Raw genomic sequence first — 24,073 nt, forward strand, 5'->3', positions numbered from 1 at the left:
GACCGCTTCCTCGACTGGAAGGAGTCGGCCACGCGCGCCGGTGCCGACATGGCGCTGTCCTTCGTCCTCTCCTGGTACAACGAGGTGGACCTGGGGCAGCTTGAGTTCCGGCGAGCCGGCGTGGAGGACAAGCTCCCAGCCGAGCTCAAGGCCGCCCGCCTTGCTCGAGCCAGCACCATCGCCGGCTTCGTCGACAAGGCCCTCTTCGTCGCGGACCCGAACCCTCCTCCATCTGATGAAGAATACATGGATGATGAGGAGGCGGAAGACGTGCCTGAGGACGACCCGGCAGCCGGCTCCACTGATGCCCCTCCGGCTTAGATTTCCTGCTTTTCAGTTGTTCTTTTGCAAGACAATTTATTAAATCCCCGGGATGCCGGGTGCAGATGTATGAATATTATCGCCCTTTAATTATGTCACACTTTAATGTGTTTGTTAATCATTTGTGTACCGAGTTGCTTTCTTTCGACTCGTTCGCTTTTTCCCATCCGCCCCACTCTTTGGCTGTGCCCTTGCCGGTCATACGTCCGACTTGCGATCCGTCGCCGGATCAAGAGCGGGCCGCTGGGTGAGGCCGACAGTATTTCAGTCGAACGAGCTGAATTCGGCAATCCGGCACTTTTATGAAAAGTTGCAAGTCAACTCGCTTTTACTCTTTCCCTTAGTCGTTTTTCGCGTGCCGGCTCCCTAGGCCTTACTCCCGCCAGCCGGACAGCCGGGTTGCGGTCTGTAGCTGGATCGGAAGCCGGCTGTCGGAAACCGGATCACGTTACTGAGCCGGCCGCGTGAGAGGGTTCAAGCCAATTGGCGAAACAAGGTAAAGTACGCGAAAAACTTGTCGGAAACAGCGCTCTTGGCGCAAGCTTTTTCATAACTCCCAAAGGGGATACAAGGGATACTTACATTCCCGCTCTCATGTGTAAAATGGGCGGAGTAACCTGACATTCCAGGGACGTTTAGTCTCTTCGTCAGCCTTGTCCGGCTTGTTTTTCTTAGCCTCTTGGGCATCTATGAGATAGTAGGAATCATTGCCTACTGCCTTGCTCACGATGAAGGGACCCTCCCATGGGGATGACAGTTTATGCTATCCGGCTGTCCTCTGGATCAGCCGGAGCACTAGGTCTCCCTCTCGGAATGCTAAGGGCTGGACCTTCCGGCTGTGATAGCGTCGGAGGCTTTGCTGGTAGATAGTAGATCTAGACTCAGCCAGCAGCCGGGCCTCTTCGACCAGGTCAACTCCATCTTCGCGAGCTTCTTTGGCTTCGGCTTCTGTGTAGAGCTTGATCCTTGGCGCGTCATGCTCGATATCAGTTGGCAAGACGGCTTCGGCCCCGTATACGAGGAAAAATGGTGTGAAGCCGATCGAGCGGTTTGTCGTTGTGCGCAGCACCACAAAGACATTGGGCAGTTCTTCAATCCAGCAGCCGGCTGCTCGCTCGAGCGGCTCCACCAGCCGGGGCCGGATGCCGGCTAGGACTAAGCCGTTAGCCTTTTCCACTTGTCCGTTGGACTCACGGGTGTGCCACAGAAGATAGGGCCATCCGGATCCCCATTTCCCGCAATAGCGAGAGAAGATGCCTTGGGAGAAGTTGGTGCCGTTGTCGGTGATGATGGTGTGGGGGTAGCCGAATCTCACAATGATTTCCTTGAGGAATGTGACGGCTGTGGACCCGTCCAGTTTCTTGATTGGCTTGGCTTCGATCCACTTGGTGAATTTGTCAATCATCACCAAGAGGTGTGTCATGCCGCCTCGCGCTGTTCTGAATGGGCCTACCATATCCAAGCCCCATACGGCAAATGGCCATGTGATGGGGATGGTTTTCAAGGCGGAAGCCGGCTGGTGTCTTTGCTTTGCGAAGCGCTGACAGCCGTTGCACTTCTTCACCAAATCTTCTGCGTCTCTCGAGCGCGATCGGCCAAGAAAACCGTGCCGGAAGGCTTTGGCCACTATGGCTCTGGATGAGGCGTGATGTCCGCACTCTCCTTGATGGATTTCCCGTAGGAGTTCAATCCCTTCAGCCGGCTCGACGCACCGCTGGAACACCCCACTTACGCTGCGTTTGTACAGCTGGTGGTTGATGATGGTATAGGCCTTGGCCCTTCTCTCAATCTGCCCGGCCCGGACTCTATCATCAGGCAGCACACCGTCGGTGAGGTAGGAGAGGAAATCTTGTGCCCATGAAGGTACGCATCTTATCTCGAATACGCTGACCAGCAGGGCCTCCTGCGTGGGAGCTTCCGGATTCGACTGCATGGTCGCCGGGTTCGGCTTGCTAGCCGGCGGGTTCGGCTTGCTGGCCCCCGAGTTTGGCGATGAAGCCCCCGGTTGGACTGAGAAGTCCCCGGGTTCGGCATGCTAGCCGGCGGGTTTGGCTTGTTAGCCCCGACTTGGGCGATGAAGCCCCGGGTTTGGCTGAGCAGCCCCGGGTCAGCCGGCACGAATATTGAATCCGAGTCCGGTGACGGTATGATGGACGGCTTCTTGAGAACCGCCAAGGCGACACCCGGCGGAATGGCTTGCCGGGTTGAGCCAATCTTGGATAAGGCATCAGCCGCTTCGTTGTTTGCTCGTGGCACATGGTGGAATTCCGCAGCCGTCGAAGAAGCCGGATAGCTGCTGGACATGGAAGCGGTATGAGGCCATGTTGGCGTCCTTCGCGTCCCGGTCGCCGGATGCTTGCCGTATGACCAAGTCGGAGTCGCCGAAGCGAGTATGCGACGCACGCCAATCTCCTTGGCCAGCTTCAGCCCATGAATGAGCGCTTCATATTCCGCCACATTGTTGGATGCGGCGAAGTGGATCTGCAGGACGTAGTCCAGCCGGTCCCCTTGGGAGAGGTGATGACGATGCCGGCTCCCAAGCCGTTGCGCATCTTCGAGCCGTCGAAGTGCATCTTCCAATGCGTGGAATCCGGCACAGGCGGCAAGTACTGCATCTCAGCCCAGTCGACGAAGAAGTCCGCGAGGATCTGCGACTTGATGGCTGTGCGTGGCTCGTAGAGGATGGTGTGGGCGGCTAGCTCCAGGGCCCACTTGGCAACCCGGCCGTTGGCATCCTTGCTGCCTATGATTTCCGCCAAGGGTGCTGTGGCAACCACCCTGATGGGGTGCTCTTGGAAGTAGTGCTTCAGCTTCTTGGCCGCCATGTAGACGCCGTAGGTGACTTTCTGGTAGTGGGGGTAATTTTGCTTCGACTGGGAGAGCACTTCGCTAAGGTAATAGACTGGGCGCTGAACCAGCTGCTCCTCGTTGCCGGCTTCTCTGCGCTCCACCACCAGGACAACGCTAACCACTCGGTTGGTGGCTGCGATGTACAACAGCATCGGCTCCATTGAAGCCGGCGTTGCAAGGATTGGCGCGGTTGAGAGCACGCGCTTCAAGTCACGGAAGGCCTCATCCGCCTGCGGTGACCAGACGAACTTGTCCGCCTTCTTCATTAGTTGATACAGGGGCAGTGCCTTCTCCCCAGCCGGCCGACGAAGCGGCTCAAGGAGGCCAGGCAGCCAGCAAACTTCGGACGTCCTTGAGGCACCGCGGCAGTTCCATCTTCTCCAGGGCACCGATCTTGTCCGGGTTGGCTTCGATCCCTCGGCGAGAGACGAGGTAGCCAAGGAGCTGGCCAGACGGCACGCCGAATGTGCACTTGGCCGGGTTGAGCTTCATCCGGAATCTTCTCAGATTGGTGAAGGTTTCTCTCAGGTCATCAAGGAGGGTAGTCGTCTCCTTGGTCTTGACAACGACATCATCCACGTATGCGTGAACGTTTCTGCCGATTTGATCCTGCAAGCATTTACGCATGCACCTTTGGTAGGTGGCGCCTGCATTTTTCAAGCCGAACGGCATAGTCGTGTAGCAGTAAGCCCCGTACGGGGTAATGAACGAAGTCTTTATTTGATCAGCCGGATTCAAAGGAATCTGGTGGTAGCCCGAATAGGCGTCTAAGAAAGACAACAGTTCACAGCCGGCAGTCGAGTCTATGACTTGATCTATGCGCGGCAGGGGGAAGGGGTCCTTCGGGCACGCCTTGTTCAGGCTGGTGTAGTCGATACACATGCGCCAGGAGCCGTTCTTCTTCAAAACCAGGACCGGGTTCGCCAACCAGTCCGGGTGCAGCACTTCCATGATGAAGCCGGCAGCTAGGAGCCGGGCGATTTCTTCACCGATGGCCTTCCTTCGTTCTTCGGCGAAGCGCCTGAGAGGCTGCTTCACCGGCTTGGCTTCAGGCCGGACGTGGAGGTGGTGCTCAGCCAACTCCCTCGGCACACCCGGCATGTCTCTTGGAGTCCATGCGAAGATGTCCCGATTCTCACGGAGGAAGCTGGTGAGCTCGCTTTCCTATTTCTTGTTCAAGCCGGCACCGATGGTGACGAACTTGTCCGGCTGCGCCGGGTCCAGCAGGATCTTCTTGGTGTTGTCGGCCGGCTGGAAGTGAGTCGTCCCAGCCGGGTTGCCCGCAGCCGGCATGTCTGTCTGCGCGGCTTTGGCGAGGGCGACGGCGTCGTGGATGAGCTGCTTCTCGGTGGCGATGACCAGCGTCTGGGCCATCTTGGAGCTCTGCGTGGCGCAGTCCATGGAGCGGCGATAATCGCCGGCTACGGTAATGACCCCCTTGGGGCCAGGCAGCTTCATTTTCAGGTACCCATAGTGGGGCACCGCCATGAACTTGGTCAGGGCCGGCCTGCCCAGGAGCGCGTGGTAGGGACTCACGAGGTCCACCACCTCGAACTCGATTCTCTCGGTGCGGAAGTGGTCCGGCTTCCCGAACATCACCTCCAGCGTGATCCGGCCGATCGGCTGGCAGCAATGGCCTGGCACGATGCCATGGAAGACGGTGGGGGTGGGGCGCAACTCGGCCTCCTGGATGCCCAGCTTGCGGGCGGTGTCGCGGTAGAGGATGTTGATGCTGCTGCCGCCGTCGATGAGGACGCGCGAGAAACGCACGCTGCGCCGGGTTGTGCCAATGGTGGGGTCGAGGACCATGGCGTAGCTGCCCGGCTTCGGCAGGACAGCCGGTGTGTCGCGGCGATCAAAAGTGATGGCCTGCTCTGACCAGTTTAGGTACTGGGGGACCGGCGGTATGACCGCGTTGACCTCGAGGGAACGGCGCTCTTGGCTCGTCCTGTCCTCGGGCTCGGAGGTGAAGATGATGTAGGTGGCGTCTTCGGCCAAATATCGGCCGGCATGGTGCACTTGGTTAGCCTCGTGGTGCTCGAGGTTGGCGTTCTCTGCGCCGGCTTGGCCACCCGGCCCGCCGGCTGGTGGAGGCGGGGGGGGAGGCGGGAGGGGTTCGCCGCTTGTCAGCCGCTTCATGAAGTGGCAGTCGCGGGTGGTGTGGTTGGAGGGGTTCTTGCCGCTGTGGTACTTGCACGGCGAGTCGAGCATCTGCTCGAAGGTGTACTTCGGCTTCCACTGCCGGTCTTGCTCGGCGGCTGCCGCCTGCCGCGTTATCTGCCACGGCGGCCACGTGGGCGGAGCCGTACCGGCGGTCCGGCTGGTCGCTGTGACGCTTGCCGCGGTAGTTGTCCCGCCGGCTGCCGTGCGAGGCGCCCTCGGCCGGCTTGTTGTTGTCCCTTCTGGTGGGGGCCGGTGAAACGTCGGCCGGCGCCTTGCCGGCTTCCTCGGCCAGCGCGTACTTGTCGGCGATGGCCATCAAGGCGGCCATCGACTTGGGGTCACTGCGGCGCAACTTGTGCCACAGCATGGTGTTGGGCCGACAGCCTCCCATGAAGAAGCCGATGGCCTGGATCTCGTGCACGCCCTCACAGGAGTTGCGCATCTCGCACCAACGCGTCAGGTACGCGCGATCCGTCTCGTCGGGGCCCTGCTTGCACATCTCGAGCTGCTGGGGGCGACCCGGCCGGCGATAGGTGCCGGTGAAGTTGCTGATGAAGGCCGCTTCGAAGTCGAGCCAGCCGTTTATGCTGTCGGCTGGCAGGTTGTTGAGCCACGTGCGGGCGGAGCCGACCAGCATCAGGGGGGAGTAGCGCACGGCCCAGCGCTTGTTGCCTTTGGCGATGCCGACTGCGGTGGAGTAGTCCTGCAGCCAGTCCTCCGGCTTGGCGGTGCCGTCGTACTTGGGGGTGTCACGGGGGAGCGTGAAGCCTTCGAGTGTGGGCTCGTTGGCGATGCGGGGCCCGAAGCACTTTGGGCCGGCTGGAGCTTCTTCTTCCGCAATGCGGGATTCGACCAGCCGGTCGAGGCGATCTCGGGCGTCGGCGGGCTCGATGCGCGGGCCCAGCCGGGAGTGTGCCGGCTGGCGCGCGCCGCTTGCTTCTGGAGCCGCTCGGTGATGACGGCAGGGCTCGGAGTCTTGCTCCTGGTTCCGGCTTGGAGGGGGCCGGCTGCGGCTGCTGCCGCTCGGCTGCTGGCTTGGCCGGCCCGAGCTGTGCGTGGCCCGGGAATCATGGCGCCGGCTTGGTGCTGGGGAGGAGGACTCGGCCGTGTCCCTGGCGCCTTCCCTGTCGTTGCCTGCAGCTCCACGAGCGTGAGAAGCTCTGGGGGCATTGACATACCTGGGGTCGGCGATCTGCCTGTTGGCTGCGTTGAGCAGCTCGGTCACCCGCCTGGTCTGGCGGCGTAACTCTTCGCCTTCAAGGCGGCTCAGCTCTTCTGCCGCGCGCATGTTCTTGTCGGGGGTGTTGTAGACGGGTAGCTCCGCGGACGGAGCCGGCGAAGGAGCGCCGTCGCGGGCGATCTCAGCGCCAAGGTCGCGGCCCCTGCGGCGGATGTGGCCAGCTCGGCTTGGCTCGTCGCCGCCTGGAGTGAGGCCGTGGGCGCGGTTGTACTCGCGCTGGGTGATCTCCATCTGGCGCTTAGCAGCAGCCAGTTCTTCGGTTTGCTTGAGGAGGAGCTGGCGGTGCGCCTCCAAGTCCGCCTCGATGGCGGTGGGGTCTGCACCAGGCGTGAGCGGGGTGCTCAGTTTTGCCCGGACTGTATCCAGCCGGGACGGTGGTGGTGGCGCTTTCGGGCCTGAGCCGGAGGCGTTGGGGTCGATGTTGCGCTCCAAGTGGGGGCCGCGCATGCGCGGGTTCTTGGTGGGGAGCGCTGCTGCCGGCTCGCGGAGGAGGGCTAGCGCAGCGCAGCACCTGCCGCGGGTAGCGCGGCGGTGCGACGGTGGCGACGTAGATGTCGAAGCCACCGAAGGAGATGACGCTGCCGCCGGCTGGGAAGGGCCGGTCAGCGAAGCAGCCAGCGTTATCGCTGACGCAGTTGAGGGAGCCGAATCTCCAGATCAAGCCTGAAGCGACTCGCTCGCCGGTGGTGATGGTGAGGCCCGTCCGGATGAAGACACCGGCCGAGGATGCTGAAGGCCCCACGGTGGGCGCCAAATGTCGTGGTATCGTCACGGCATATGCCATAGGGTGGCTAATCGATGTGGTTCCTGAGGGATCTCACGGCGGTATCCGGATGCGGGTATGGGCACGAGCGACACGGCGACGTACCCAGGTTCGAGGCCCTCCGATGGAGGTAAAACCTCTACTCCTGCTATGAGTGTATATGATGATCACACAATACAATGGTGCTCCTAGAGCTGTGTCCGGCTGCTCCTGAGAGGCTAAGGAAGACTATGGTCTCTCTCACAGGGCAGCTCCGTAGGTGGGTGAAAGCAATCAATGATCGATCCCCTGCACGAGAGGGGGTAGTGCGGCTTATATAGGCACCGGCACTTTACATATAAGACCCTATAGTTTACTGGCCGGCTGGGCCGGCTTCGGCTTCCGCTCCTTCCCGAGGCAGTGACGTCAGGAGTGGTTGAGGCATCGTGGCCTGTCCCATCCGGCTGCCATGGTCAGCGGTATGGAGGAGGTGTCCCTGTCGCCGTCAGCCACTGTAGCTAGTACGGATCGTCGTAAGCCCTGACGGCCTGTCTGTCGCGCGGCACTATTGCTCCACAGTGCCCCGCGCTTTACGGAAGATGGAGTCAGCGTGGACTTTAGGAACCCGGATCACCAACCCAGTTCCTTCCAGTGCAAGACTCGCCAGCCTCGAGTCGGTCTGAGGTACAAACCCCAGTCGGATATGGCTTGTAGAAGCCGGCCCAGCTACAGCATTGGTGGCCGTAGCCAGGCCGACTAGGACCTAGAGCCAGCCGGCTTCCGGACCAGCCGGCCACGGCGCCAGCCGGCTGCTCCTCAGCCGGCCTTTGCCGCGAGCCGGCCAGCGGCCAGCCGGCTGCTCCGCGTCCATTGCCCTATCCGGGGTCTTCCCCCCGACAGTACCGGTAGCTATGTGGTTAATCTCTCTCCTATGTACTTCAATACAATGATCTCATGAGCTGCTTTACATGATTGAGATTCATATGAGTTTTGTATCACAATTCATCTATGTGCTACTCTAGTGATGTTATTAAAGTATTCTATTCCTCCTGCATGGTGTAAAGTGGACAGGGTGTGCATCATGTAGTACTTGGCGTAGTTTATGATCGTGATCTCTTGTAGATTGTGAAGTTAACTATTACTATGATGGTATTGATGTGATCTATTTGGTTATGTTGATCTATCTTGCACTCTAAGGTTATTTAAATATGAACATTGAATTGTGGAGCTTGTTAACTCCGGCATTGAGGGTTCGTGTAATCCTACGCAATGTGTTCATCATCCAACAAGAGAGTGTAGAGTATGCATTTATCTATTCTGTTATGTGATCAATGTTGAGAGTGTCCACTAGTGAAAGTCTAATCCCTAGGCCTTGTTCCTAAATACTGCTATCGCTGCTTGTTTACTGTTTTACTGCGTTACTACTGCTGTGTTACTACTGCTTGTTTACTGTCCTGGGCAAAGCACTTTTCTGGTGCCGTTGCCACTACTTATATATATTCATACCACCTGTATTTCACTATCTCTTCGCCGAACTAGTGCACCTATTAGGTGTGTTGGGGACACAAGAGACTTCTTGCTTTGTGGTTGCAGGGTTGCATGAGAGGGATATCTTTGACCTCTTCCTCCCTGAGTTCGATAAACCTTGGGTGATCCACTTAAGGGAAAACTTGCTGCTGTTCTACAAACCTCTGCTCTTGGAGGCCCAACACTGTCTACAGGAAAAGGAGGGGGCGTAGACATCAAGCTATTTTCTGGCGCCGTTGCCGGGGAGGAAAGGTAAAAGGTACTCACACTCCGGATCTCGGCTACTAAGCTATTTTCCGGCGCATCGTAAGTACTCAAAGCTATTTCCTTTAGATCCTGCACTTGCATCTTTTTGTTTCTTGTTTACACTAGTAAGGCATAATGGACAACAATGAGCTTTTTACTCTATTTCCTGATTTAAGACATGGATGGTTTGATCCGAAAATTAAAAAACCCATGGAACATATTAGCATGAACACATTGAATACCATTGTTGCTAATGATATGGAAAATTCTAAGCTTGGGGAAGCTGGTTTTGATGAGCATGATCTTTTTAGTCCCCCAAGCATTGAGGAGAAAATTTACTTTGATGATACTTTACCTCCTATTTATGATGATTATAATGATAGTAGTCTTTTGGTGCCACCTGTTATGGAGGATAAATTTAATTATGATTACAATATGCCTCCTATATTTGATGATGAGAATAATAATGATAGCTACTTTGTCGAATTTGCTCCCACTATTACTAATAAAATTGATTATGCTCATGTGGAGAGTAATAATTTTATGCATGAGACTCATGATAAGAATGCTTTATGTGATAGTTATATTGTTGAGTTTGCTCATGATGCTACTGAAAGTTATTATGAGAGAGGAAAATATGGTTGTAGAAATTTTCATGTTACTAAAACACCTCTCTTTTTTCTGAAATTTTTGAAGCTACACTTGTTTTATCTTCCTATGCTTGTTACTTTGCTCTTCATGAACTTGTTTATTTACAAGATTCCTATGCATAGGAAGCATGTTATACTTAAATGTGTTTTGAATTTGCCTCTTGATGCTCTCTTTTGCTTCAAATATTATTTCTTGCGAGTGCATCATTAAAACTGCTGAGCCCATCTTAATGGCTATAAAGAAAGAACTTCTTGGGAGATAACCCATGTGTTATTTTGCTACAGTACTTTGTTTTATATTTGTGTCTTGGAAGTTGTTTACTACTGTAGCAACCTCTCCTTATCTTAGTTTTGTGTTTTGTTGTGCCAAGTGAAGCCTCTAATCGAAGGTTGATACTAGATTTGGATTTCTGCGCAGAAACAGATTTCTATCTGTCACGAATCTGGGCTGTTTTCTCTGTAGGTAACTCAGAAAAATATGCCAATTTACATGCGTGTTCCTCAGATATGTACGCAACTTTCATTAGTTTTGAGTTTTCTGATCTGAGCAACGGAAGTATTTATTAGAAATTCGTCTTTACGGACTGTTATGTTTTGACAGATTCTGCCTTTTATTTCGCATTGCTTCTTTCGCTGTGTTGGGTGGATTTCTTTGTTCTATTACCTTCCAGTAGCTTTGAGCAATGTCCAGAAGTGTTAAGAATGATTGTGTCACCTCTGAACATGTGAGTTTTTGATTATGTACTAACCCCTCTAATGAAGTTTATGAGAAGTTTGGTGTGAAGGAAGTTTTCAAGGGTCAAGAGAGGAGGATGATATACTATGATCAAGAAGAGTGAAAGCTCTAAGCTTGGGGATGCCCCGGTGGTTCATCCCTGCATATTCCAAGAAGACTCAAGCATCTAAGCTTGGGGATGCCCAAGGCATCCCCTTCTTCATCGACAACATTATCAGGTTCCTCCCCTGAAACTATATTTTTATTCCATCACATCTTATGTGCTTTGCTTGGAGCGTCGGTTTGTTTTTGTTTTTTGTTTTGTTTGAATAAAATGGATCCTAGCATTCACTTTGTGGGAGAGAGACACGCTCCGCTGTAGCATATGGACAAGTATGTCCTTAGGCTTTACTCATAATATTCATGGCGAAGTTTCTTCTTCGTTAAATTGTTATATGGTTGGAATTGGAAAATGATACATGTAGTAAATTGCTAAAATGTCTTGGGTAATGTGATACTTGGCAATTGTTGTGCTCATGTTTAAGCTCTTGCATCATATACCTTGCACCCATTAATGAAGAAATACATAGAGCATGCTAAAATTTGGTTTGCATATTTGGTCTCTCTAAGGTCTAGATAATTTCTAGTATTGAGTTTGAACAACAAGGAAGACGGTGTAGAGTCTTATAATGTTTTCAATATGTCTTTTATGTGAGTTTTGCTACACCGGTTCATCCTTGTGTTTGTTTCAAATAGCCTTGCTAGCCAAAACCTTGTATCGAGAGGGAATACCTCTCATGCATCCAAAATACTTGAGCCAACCACTATGCCATTTGTGTCCACCATACCTACCTACTACATGGTATTTCTCCGCCATTCCAAAGTAAATTGCTTGAGTGCTACCTTTAAAATTCCATCATTCACCTTTGCAATATATAGCTCATGGGACAAATAGCTTAAAAACTATTGTGGTATTGAAAATGTACTTATGCACTTTATCTCTTATTAAGTTGCTTGTTGTGCGATAACCATGTTCACTGGGGACGCCATCAACTATTCTTTGTTGAATATCATGTGAGTTGCTATGCATGTTCGTCTTGTCTGAAGTAAGAGAGATCTACCACCTTATGGTTAAGCATGCATATTGTTAGAGAAGAACATTGGGCCGCTAACTAAAGCCATGATCCATGGTGGAAGTTTCAGTTTTGGACATATATCCTCAATCTCATATGAGAAAATTAATTGTTGCCACATGCTTATGCATAAAAGAGGAGTCCATTATCTGTTGTCTATGTTGTCCCGGTATGGATGTCTAAGTTGAGAATAATCAATAGCAAGAAATCCAATGCGAGCTTTCTCCTTAGACCTTTGTACAGGCGGCATAGAGGTACCCCTTTGTGACACTTGGTTAAAACATGTGCATTGCGATAATCCCGGTAGTCCAAGCTAATTAGGACAAGGTGCGGGCACTATTAGTATACTATGCATGGGGCTTGCAACTTGTAAGATATAATTTACATGATACATATGCTTTATTACTACCGTTGACAAAATTGTTTCTTGTTTTCAAAATCAAAGCTCTAGCACAAATATAGCAATCGATGCTTTCCTCTTTGAAGGACCTTTCTTCTACTTTTATGTTGAGTCAGTTCACCTATTTCTCTCCATCTCAAGAAGCAAACACTTGTGTGAACTGTGCATTGATTCCTACATACTTGCATATTGCACTTATTATATTACTCTATGTTGACAATTATCCATGAGATATACATGTTACAAGTTGAAAGCAACCGCTGAAACTTAATCTTCCATTGTGTTGCTTCAATGCCTCTACTATGAATTATTGCTTTATGAGTTAACTCTTATGCAAGACTTATGGATGCTTGTCTTTAAGTACTATTCATGAAAAGTCTTTGCTATATGATTCATTTGTTTACTCATGTCATTTACATTGTTTTGATCGCTGCATTCATTACATATGTTTACAATATGATCAAGTTTATGATGGCATGTCACTCCAGAAATTATCTTTGTTTATCGTTTACCTGCTCGGGACGAGCAGGAACTAAGCTTGGGGATGCTGATACGTCTCCGACGTATCGATAATTTCTTATGTTCCGTGCCACATTATTGATGTCATCTACATGTTTTATGCACACTTTATGTCATATTCGTGCATTTTCTGGAACTAACCTATTAACAAGATGCCGAAGTGCCAGTTCCTGTTTTCTGCTGTTTTTGGTTTCAGAAATCCTAGTAACGAAATATTCTCGGAATCGGACGAAATCAACGCCCAGGTTCCTATTTTGCCCGGAAGCATCCAGAACACACGAGAACCGCCAGAGAGGGGGCATAGGCCCACCAAACCCTAGGCCGGCGCGGCCAGGGGGGCCCGCGCCACCCTATAGTGTGGGCGCCCTGTTGACCTCCTGACGCCGCCTCTTCGCCTATTTAAGGGCCCTCGACCTAAAACCTCGAGACGAAAAAAGCCACGGTACGAGAAACCTTCCAGAGCCGCCGCCATCGCGAAGCCAAGATCTGGGGGACAGGAGTCTCTGTTCCGGCACGCCGCCGGAACGGGGAAGTGCCCCCGGAAGGCTCCTCCATCGACACCACCGCCATCTTCATCAACGCTGCTGTCTCCCATGAGGAGGGAGTAGTTCTCCATCGAGGCTCGGGGCTGTACCGGTAGCTATGTGGTTAATCTCTCTCCTATGTACTTCAATACAATGATCTCATGAGCTGCTTTACATGATTGAGATTCATATGAGTTTTGTATCACAATTCATCTATGTGCTACTCTAGTGATGTTATTAAAGTATTCTATTCCTCCTGCATGGTGTAAAGTGGACAGGGTGTGCATCATGTAGTACTTGGCGTAGTTTATGATCGTGATCTCTTGTAGATTGTGAAGTTAACTATTACTATGATGGTATTGATGTGATCTATTTGGTTATGTTGATCTATCTTGCACTCTAAGGTTATTTAAATATGAACATTGAATTGTGGAGCTTGTTAACTCCGGCATTGAGGGTTCGTGTAATCCTACGCAATGTGTTCATCATCCAACAAGAGAGTGTAGAGTATGCATTTATCTATTCTGTTATGTGATCAATGTTGAGAGTGTCCACTAGTGAAAGTCCAATCCCTAGGCCTTGTTCCTAAATACTGCTATCGCTGCTTGTTTACTGTTTTACTGCGTTACTACTGCTGTGTTACTACTGCTTGTTTACTGTCCTGGGCAAAGCACTTTTCTGGTGCCGTTGCCACTGCTTATATATATTCATACCACCTGTATTTCACTATCTCTTCGCCGAACTAGTGCACCTATTAGGTGTGTTGGGGACACAAGAGACTTCTTGCTTTGTGGTTGCAGGGTTGCATGAGAGGGATATCTTTGACCTCTTCCTCCCTGAGTTCGATAAACCTTGGGTGATCCACTTAAGGGAAAACTTGCTGCTGTTCTACAAACCTCTGCTCTTGGAGGCCCAACACTGTCTACAGGAAAAGGAGGGGGCGTAGACATCACCGGCCGCGCCACGAAATGAACTTCCCGGAGGTCAGGTCTCTGACGGAAGCTCAGAGTCTCTCTACTGAGCCGCTACTTCGCTCACAGGGTGAAGCGCGGCGGTACAGGGCTGGCCAGCGGCGGATTGATACCACCGAGGCGGACGAGCAGTTCATGGCACAGTGGCGCAGAGACCATCCCGGAGACGTTGAGGCAATGCGCGCATTCTGGAAGGACAAGCAGGCGTACAGGAGAGAGAGGAGGGCGGGAAAGCGGCAGAGGAAGGCCGAGGTTGAAGCAGAGTACGCCAAAGGAGAGGCGTCGACATGGGGGGAGAATGATGAACGGTGGTCGTGGAACCTCACAACCACCGCTTCAGAGGACACCCCCAGCGAGGATGAAGATTTCGACTTCTCTGATTAATATGTGTATGTGTCGAGTCCGTGTGTCTTTAAGTGTTTTGGTTCCTGTGTGGGTGTAGTTTCTTTAAGTGTTTTGGTTCCTGTGTGTGGGTGTAGTTCTTTAAGTGTTTCGGTTCGTGTGTGGGTCTAGTACTTTAAGCGCTTTGGTATGTGTGTGGGTCTAGTTATTTAAGTGTTTTGTATCGTGTGTGGGTCTTAAGTTCTTAAATGTATCACTTTTCTCTCCAGTTCACCTCTGAGGGAGTTCCCCCTATACATCCATAATCTGCCTAAGTGTAGGAACCCCCTGTCCGAGAAGCCGGACACACCTTGGGGGGTATCCTTGGATATAAAACCATCTCAAATCACTTTTGTGCATGCCATGTGGGCACACACAAGTTTTCCAGCGATTCCGACGCTCCGGTGGTCTGTAACTTGGAAAACCCTGGGGCGGGGACCCCACAGATCTACCCCTATAGCTTTCTCCGTGCGAGGATTTACCAGTGGACTTTTTTATTTATTTTGCTTTGTTTAGGACATATGTACATGGAAACCATAGGTTGGGCATACTTTACCATAAAATAGGCTCCGTTTGAGCCATGGCGGGGGTTTCCACATACAGATCCTGGATTTTACCAAGTGTTAGCCCATTATGCGGAAATCGTCAACGTCGGGTACATCCAAGGTTAGCCAAACCTTACATCACACTTGTACATATATGTTAGGGGCAGAAGCAAGTTTTCCAACAATTCTGACGCTCCGGTGATCTGTTTCTTGGGAAATCCTAGGGCGGGACCCCGCAGATCTACCCCTAGGGTAAGGGTTAGGGTTATAGTTAGGGTTAGCAATGTATGTGGAAACCCTAGGGTTAGGGTTATAGTTAGAGTTAGGGTTAGAGTTAGCGTTAGCAATGTATGTGGAAACCCTAGGGTTAGGGTTAGGGCTAGAGTTAGGGTTACGGTTAGAGTTAGGGTTAGGGTTAGAGTTAGAGTTAGGGTTAAAGTTAGGGTTAGGGAATTCTTAAAAAATAGAACCATTTTTTACATAATGCATACTAGTAAATAAATAATAGAAACATAATATAAAGTAATATGAGAGAGAGAAAAAAGAAAAAAAAATCTATATGCCGAGGGTGGCCGTCGGCATAGGGGGGCCATGCCCTATGCCGAGGGTAGCCCTCGGCGTCTTACCTGACGCCGTGACCGCGCCGTCGCGTCGCCGCTCTGGCAGCAGCTATGCTGGTACCTACGCCGAGGGCCAGGTAGACGCCGACGGCTGCCCTCGGCGTAGGAACCTGTACGCCGACGGTACCTAAACGCCGACGGCCGGCTTCCAGCGCTGCCCCGGCGAGGCCGTACGCCGACGGCCCCGACAAAAAGCCCTCGGCGTAGGGTTTGGCCGTCGGCGTCTCTGGCCATTCTTGTAGTGAGATAATAAGATAGACAAACATTAATTGCATTTAGTAGGATTTTGTTAAGTATAGATGTGCTTTTTTAACGAACATGTCATATGTTTTTTAACCTGATATTACTCTCATCCCATCCTCACCCACTATGCTCCCAAGGAAGCGGTGGGCTGCTCGAGGACCAAGGATCAGATGCTCTGTTAGTGTCCCACCTCCACACGTTTGTGTGGCATTTCAGTCATTTAGCATATCCAGTCTTTTTCCACAAACGGAGATGCTTTTTTATCCTAAAAGACCGATCTGATAGGAGGATGACTATTCTCCCTTATAAGCTACCGTACACTCTTACTAGAGAAGTGGGACAAATTTTCCTAACACTGCCTAGTATCCTAACATGCTCATTGCGAGTGGTGGTTTAAATGAGGCAAGTATGTCAACACACTATGACACGAGAGTTAAGGAAGATGCAGTGTGGAAAGGATGTGTGTATTAGTTTTCTTTTTTAGAAAAAGAGGTTGAACCCCAGCATCTGCATCAAAATGCCACACACAACTTTTTTGTTGTATTATTCGACAAAGGCTTACACAATAATAAGTCCATCAACCCGATGCCACCTTCTTGGTGACCTCATTATCAAGATTGTAGGAAGTGTGCATTAGTGGGGCAATAGATTCGATAGAGGAAGCTGCAATAAAAGAAGAGGCGTAAGAGTGAGGGAGCTTGCGGTATGTGTTATCTAGGAGCTCGGATAGCATGGGCCTATAATATGTTGTTTTATATTTGATGTGGTTGTTGCAGGTTAGTTACTAGAGTAAATATTGTATGTACGAGAGCAACACCATCTAATTGGCACTTTCATAAATGTTCTTTCATTGAACAGCATATACTGAGAAGAGTTTGGTAGGAGAAAATGATAAAATGCAAAAGAAGGTATACACAACACTCTCGATCCTTGTTTTATCTAAATACTTAGGGATAATCTTACGGCATTATAGTCACAACTAAATGTAATGTTTTACATGCAAATTAGGAAAGGAAGGCTAGAATAAAGAAAGAGCTACGGGAGCCAGAAGTTTTGTCATCTCCATACGACACGGCATGGGTGGCTATGGTGCCCTTGCAAGGTTTCCCTCAAGCTCCCTGCTTCCCTCAATGTGTTGAATGGATATTGCAAAACCAATGGAATAATGGATCTTGGGGTATTAATGAATACGACTTATCAACCAACAAGTCTAGTCTCTTATCGACATTGGCATGCATTATTGCACTTAAGAAATGGAATGTTGGTCCGGAGCACATCATGAGAGGTACAAAAAAGGATGAATTTAATTCTAATAATTTCAAGATATTTTACTTAGACTATATGTAAGTTCTAACTAATATAAAATGATCTATACTAACATGACTTATTTTTTCCTTGCGGGGCAGGACTACATTTTGTCGGTAGAAATTTCTCTATTGTTATGGATGAGCAGATAGTTGCTCCTATAGGCTTCAATATTATTTTTACTGGTATGTTTAACCTAGCCATTGGGATAGGTTTGGAATTTCCTATAAAACAATATGAGTTTGATGCTTGTCTTCACATCAGGCAGATGGAATTGAACAGGTTTGTGAAGTGACCACTATAACACAAAATTTTGTATATATGCACATATTTCATTTAGTATTTCTCCCACAACTGTTTGTTAGTACGCATGGGCGGGCAATATGAATGGAAATTCACTGGCTGATTTGTTTCTTATCTCTCTTTTTATGGAACGATTTGTTGTTTATTTCTTATTTAGTTCTACATCTCTTGGAATAACCATATTCTGAAGCACAAATGAGAAACGATATGTGTGATACAGACTTGCTGGGGATAAATCTTACGGGAGAGAAGCATACATGGTTTATATTGCTGAAGGGTTAGGAAACACCCTGGATTGGGATGTAGTCATGAAGTTTCAGAGGAACAATGGATCTTTGTTCAACTCTCCTTCCGCAACTGCCGCTGCATTAATATATAATTATAATGACAAAGCCCTCCAATACTTAAATTTGCTTGTTGGTAAATTTGGTAGTTCAGGTGGGTTGATGTACCTCCCATTGTGAGTAATTTGTATGTTGTAGATTATTGCTACCTTATCAAAATTTTCTGTTGTAGTACCACCGGTGTTCCCAATAAACATATATTGCCAGCTTTCAATGGTGGATTCACTTGAGAAGACTGGAATATCTCGTCATTTTTCAAGTGAGATAAAGAGCATCCTAGATATAACATACAGGTAATGGCCACGAGTAAAGATTTGGTACTTATGTTTAGTCGCTTGTATAGTTAACTATGTATTGTTGTGTAGTTTGTGGTTACAGAGAGATGATGAAATCATGTTGGATGTAGAAACATGTGCAATGGCATTTCGCATTTTACGGATGAACGGATATGATGTTTACTCGGGTAGTATTTCCTCATGCTATAATTTACAGAGAGATGAGGAAATCTTGTTGGTCTTGATTTAGCTCACAAGATTCAATTTGATGCAGATGAGTTATCCCATGTTGCTAAAGCCTCTGCTTTCCATAGTTCACTTCAAGGATATCTAAATGATACAAAATCTTTACTAGAACTATACAGAGCTTCAAGAGTTAGTGTATCAAAAAATGAACCAATTCTTGATGACATAGGCTTCTGGTCAAGCAGCTTATTACTGGAAAGGATGTGTTCTGATGAGGTAAAAGAGAGTCAATTTTAGGGGAGGTGCTTGCATACAAAAAAAAAATACAATTATTAAAATAATTGATCATATATTTGATTAAGGGTTTAGTTTATGTTTAATTATGTGCTTCTTTAATTTCAGGTGGAGTACACCCTCAAGTTTCCCTTTTATGCCACAATGGAACGTCTAGACCATAGGAGGAACATCAAATGCTTTGACGCTAGGGGTTATAAGATGCTAAAGACGACATACTTGTAAGATGATAATGTACAAAAGGAACTTTATGTGAATCATATTATTAGAAATGTTACTCACATGTACAGATGTGTTACAGGCCATGTCGTGTAAACGAAGACCATCTTGCTTTGGCTGTTGAAGATTTCAACTATTCTCAGTTTATTTACCAGGATGAACTCCTCCATCTTGAAAGGTAATTTTTTTTTTGCGTGTCATGGTATCTTATCTTAATAACACCCTTTCTTAGAGTTCTATGAAATTTTTTCTTGCAACAGTTGGGTGAAAGAGAACAAGTTGAACCAGCTACAGTTTGCAAGGCAGAAACAGACATATTGCTACCTCTCTGCTTCTGCTACCATATTTCCTCCAGAACTATCTGATGCTCGCATTTCATGGGCTAAAAATTCTGTGCTCGTTACTGTTGCTGATGACTTCTTCGATGTTGAGGGATCAAAAGAAGAGTTAGAAAATCTGGTAGCGTTAGTTCAGAAGTATAATTCTTAACTTTATCTCTTTTGATGCTTTTTTCTAGATGTTTATTTTGTGTGCCCTTGCTAAGAAGTTGTCTGCCCGGCTTTGCTAATTGTTTTCTTAGGTGGGATGAGTACCATGAACTTCAGTTTTGCTCCGAGACAGTAAGAATATTATTTTTTGCTATCTATACTACAGTGAATCAGCTTGGGGAGAGGGCTTCTGAGGTACAAAACCGAGATGTTAGGAAACACCTGGTAGAATTGGTGAGTGCACGTATGATCCCTGTTATTGAGTTGCATTGTGTTATCTACCGAAAAATCATGTTTCTATAATGAGCTAAGTTGCATCTGTAGTGGATACAAACATTGAGGTCTGCGTTAACTGAAGCAGAATGGGTGAGAAGCCAATACGTGCCCACAGTTGATGAGTACATGATAAATGCAAATACCTCCTATGGGTTGGGGCCTATTGTACCCCCGTCATTGTATTTGCTCGGACATGAAATTCTGGAGACAGTTGTTAAAGATCAAGAGATGAATGAGTTATTCAGGTTAATGAGCACTTGTGGCCGTCTCTTGAATGACATCCAAGGTTTTGAGGTATGTGGGCCACCATATGACAAAATGAGTGTTAACTTTGTGGTATCCATTCCCGTATATAAAGATTTAATATAGCAGGACAGAAATATATCTTTTTAAATGTTATATTATGTTATTTCACTACACGTAAATTTATATGCTAATATATAACAGTAGTTGGTGAGTTTAGTGGCACCACAACCATTTTTTTGGCAAAAAAGACCACCTCTATTAAGTCTAATGGACTATAAGTTCTGATAAAGCTAAGACTGTTAGTCATCATTTTGATGCACAGACCGAGGCTTTGTTTCCCCTTATCAAAAAAATTATATTATAAATGGTGTGGTTTTTTCTAATGATCGAAGATATAAAATTAATTCCACATTAACTAAACAAAAAGGAGATAGACAAAGATTATTTTGGTGGATTCTGATTAAAAGGTTGCATCAACTGTTTTTGTGGTTGTTGGACAATTACCTTTCTCAGGTTGAAGTATAAGTTCAGTTAAACACGGAAGTCTCGTGAAACATATGTATATTTTACCCAAAAACTTGTATTATAGTATTTAGTATGACAAACAGGATGGAAATTCGACTAGGCTTTTGTATCAAACTAGAAGGATACCCCACGCGTTGCAGCGGGAATCTTCTAAAAAATTATATTGTCTAAATGAAATGGTATAATACATATGTAATATGAATTGTCTGTAGAAGTATGCAATATTCAATTGGCCAAAATAGTTGAGATGCTAAATTTAATTCACATTATTTTTTATATTTGATGGCTATAAATTATCTATCTGGGTATTTTAATCAAAAAATGGTGACATAGATAGCTTGCATGCAAGGATACATCAATAATGAATGTTAGTGGGGATGACATGGATATTTGATTGGCTAATGAAATAGATGATGTGGATGGCTTGCATGTAGAGATAGACTAACATTAATTGCAGTTAGTTGGGTTTTGCTTTATAAGAAGTATAGATAGCAAAGAAACGTAATCAAAAAAGTAATACCGATCCATGTATCTACTTGGATATTCTGACATATTTTTCACCTACTCATGCAGAGAGAGGGCAGCCAGGGAAAAGTGAATAGTGTCTCACTACATGTTGGTTACAGTGATGGCTCCATGTCCTCAGAAGCGGCTAAAAAGTTGGTACGAGAGTCTATAGCCTCGTGTCGGAGAGACTTGCTCAAGTTGGTTCTTATGAAAGATAGCGTTGTTCCTAAGGTATGCAAGGAGCTGTTCTGGAAGATGTGCAAGGTAAATCACTTGTTTTACTCTCAGACAGATGGATTTAGCTCGCCAAAAGAAATGGTCGGCGCAGTGAACGCAGTTATCTATGAGCCTCTCAAACTCCAAATCTGCGATCCATCTTTGAAGCTAAATCAGAACAATAAGGATTTCCTAAAGAATCGCGCACTTTTCTCAAAAGAAGAAAAAAAAGAGGGATCTGGTACACCATAAGAATACCTGCTTAGTTTTTAAAGAGGATGCCTGCTTAGTTATGAGGTGGTACAGAATGAATTACTTCCTCCATCCCACAAGGGTCTAGATCGTGGGACAGAGGGAGTACTAGGGAGTACTATAGTTACATTCTGAATGGTGACATGTGAAGCCTTGGGTTGAAGGAAAATCGGTATCTTGTTGTTTTGGTGCAATAATTATAATTTTTTGGAGGAAAAATGGCCTCTTGTATAGTTATGGTTTCTAATGTAAAGGTCATGCCAGTCTCCGCGTTGTGCTTGTGAAGATTTTTCATACCTTAATACAACTGACAGGCTGGTTGCGTGTTCTTCAAAATAAGAATGCAGCATCATCCTGTACGGATCTTGGTTGCTCCGTGATCAATTAACATTTGACCAGCTCTGATATGCCTTGTTCTTGGCTGTTTTGTGTGGTTTTTTTTTTGTAAGGATTTCATGTCCAATTGGAGTAGAGGCCGCAGCAGCAAAAATTTCCTATTGCAACCATGTTGATGTAAAAAAAAGAGACCAAGGTAGACTCAAGGTTGAAGTTCAAGCAGTGCATCAAAATAACTAATAGCAGTAGTTGGCCTCCTAGATGTTTTACCAAGTTCTTGTATTTATTTCCTCATGGCTCCTGCAATCCTAGTTGTCATATTAGCCCTTGATCTACAGAGCGTCGGGCAGGCCGGGACCTGCGGTTAAGGCTAGATCTCTGTAGCTTCGTAAGGCGATGAGCGAGGCGGACGGCGTAGCGTGGGTCACGCCGGCGACTCGGCCCCGGCGTCGGCCGATCTGCCCGGTTCTCTCGCCGGCGGGTGGATCTACTGGCTCGGGATCAAGGTTTCTTCCCATCGGCGAGGTGTTCGAAGACGACGAGATCTCGGCTAAGATCGGGTACCCGACGGCGGCATCCCGGCCTTGGGAGAGGAAGCAGGCGGCTCAGCGCGCTAGGTCTTCGTCTCCGGCAAGGGCTGAGGAGGTAGCGAGGGGAGGAAGACCGGCATCGTCCTCGCCGCCGGTTTTTCGTCTACCTAAGCCATCGATGAAGCTCAGGGCGTGGAAAGGTCCCCTGCCGCCCAAGCGGATCACACCTCCGGCTGTTCTTGCGGACTTCATCGACGCTGCGCTTGGTAAGTCTGGGGTGTGTGACGTGGCTGGTGACATCCCTGCATCGTGGAGCTCTTCTGCTCCGGTTTCGGAGCCGGCCGACGTTCCCCTGGCGTCGGCGGCGCGGACGACAATCGCGGCGGCTCATCCGCGGTTCAAACCGAACGACGCGGGTTCCCTGGCGGTGTTGGGTGGGCTGCAGCCTAGGTGGGCCTGGTTTGGCCGGGCCGTGATGGCTGTGCAGAGAGCGCCTCGGTGCGAAGTCATCGACGATCACATACGATCACGGTCTGTCGACCAAGATTTGTATCGATCATCATACGTCTCCGCCGCCACAGCTCTCCCTCACGTCGCCGCCTCCGCACACGCTTTCTTCGACAGCACCGCCACATCGCCATCTCCGTCCTATCCATCGCCAAGATCTGCATCGTTGCGCTCCTTCGCGCAGGTCGTCGCCGGGGTGTCTTCGCACGTCGGGATGGCCGGGGCTGCGCGGCCCCCTCCGCCTTCCGGGGCGCCTGCGGCGGCGCCAGGACCCGCTACGGCTGCGCCTGGGTCTGTTCCCCCGGCGGCTACGATTTCGGCCGCCACCGAGCCCTACATGGGACCCCCCGGCTTCCAAGGTTGGCCGGCTGGGGTGCCTATGTCGCAACCTGCGCCTGCCCCACGCCCACCTACACCAGCTCCGAGACCGACACCGGGGTACCGCCCACCAGTTCGGTTGCCGGTGCCTCAGATGCAGTACGTCCCGCAGAAGCCGTTTCAACCATACCCTGGTCCTTTCCATTATCCGGTGGCTGGCCAACAGAGTATGGTGCAGCCAATTATGCAGCAACCTGCGCAGCAACAACCACCGCAGCAACCTGGACAGATGCCTCCTGTTGTACATGTTCCTGTTGCACCAGTGGTGAAGCAAAAGAAAGCGGGACGTTGATGGAAATGTGCCGTTAATACTCATGCAACAAAGGACTGTAAGGTTATCCATTATTGTTTGGTTTGTGATTCTGGGGCACACCCCACCATTCGGTGTCCTATCCTGAAGTTGCCAAGGCCTACGAGTTTCTTTGTTGGTTGTGGTAATGATGCCACGCTTGATCTTCAGCTACCGGACTCGGTTTATAAGCCTCAGCTGATTACTTCTGGAGCACCTACAGCTTTGGTGCAGGTGTCAGGGGAGGGGGTTGTCACTGCAACAGATATTGAGTCTTATGGTCCGCATGTGTCCTTGGAATCCTGCATGGAAGTGGGAGGCGATGGCCCATGGGGTTAATGTGTTCCTTATTGCTATTCCTACAGCTGAAGATTTGTCTAGGATTGATGGTATGCAGATGAGTGTGCCCAAGATTAATGCTCAGGCTCTAGTTTCTTCATGGGTGCACCAGGATGTTAAGCCAGCTTTTGTTATGGAGCCGGTTTGGGTCCATGTTGAAGGTGTACCTGACTCTGTCCGTCATTTCTTAGGGCTCTGGGCAGTGGGTTCTCTTATTGGTACTACTCTCGATGTTGACTTGTTTTCTCTTCGATCCCTGGGGATTATTCGGGTTCTTGTGGCGATGCGTGATCCTTCAGCTCTGGAGAAAGATAATGGTTGCATGGAGGTGATTGCTCTGCTTCAGCTTAATGGTTATAGGTTTCGTTTCCGTCGAGAGGCAGTGGGGTTTCAGCCAGACACTTGGTTCCGGCCTTTTTTCTGGAAGGACGGAGGTGATGTTGATGGTGCTCACGGGTCTGAGGAGGA

At 49.0% G+C, this 24,073-nt stretch overlaps 1 protein-coding gene across 1 annotated transcript; it reads left to right on the forward strand.

Annotated features, from left to right (window-relative positions):
* Positions 1–15,525: 15,525 nt before the first annotated feature.
* Positions 15,526–21,243, forward strand: LOC127336225 (ent-kaur-16-ene synthase, chloroplastic-like). The gene is made up of 14 exons (XM_071825717.1): positions 15,526–15,604; positions 16,649–16,698; positions 16,799–17,075; positions 17,197–17,377; positions 17,619–17,836; positions 17,915–18,035; positions 18,108–18,205; positions 18,292–18,479; positions 18,606–18,718; positions 18,799–18,894; positions 18,977–19,192; positions 19,297–19,438; positions 19,529–19,774; positions 20,825–21,243. Exons 1-14 carry the CDS (start codon positions 15,526–15,528, stop codon positions 21,224–21,226), a joined length of 2,427 nt encoding a protein of 808 aa, XP_071681818.1. The 3' UTR covers positions 21,227–21,243.
* The last annotated feature ends 2,830 nt before the right edge of the window (positions 21,244–24,073 follow it).

Source organism: Lolium perenne, chromosome 2 (assembly GCF_019359855.2).
Source record: "Lolium perenne isolate Kyuss_39 chromosome 2, Kyuss_2.0, whole genome shotgun sequence".
NCBI lineage: Eukaryota > Viridiplantae > Streptophyta > Magnoliopsida > Poales > Poaceae > Lolium > Lolium perenne.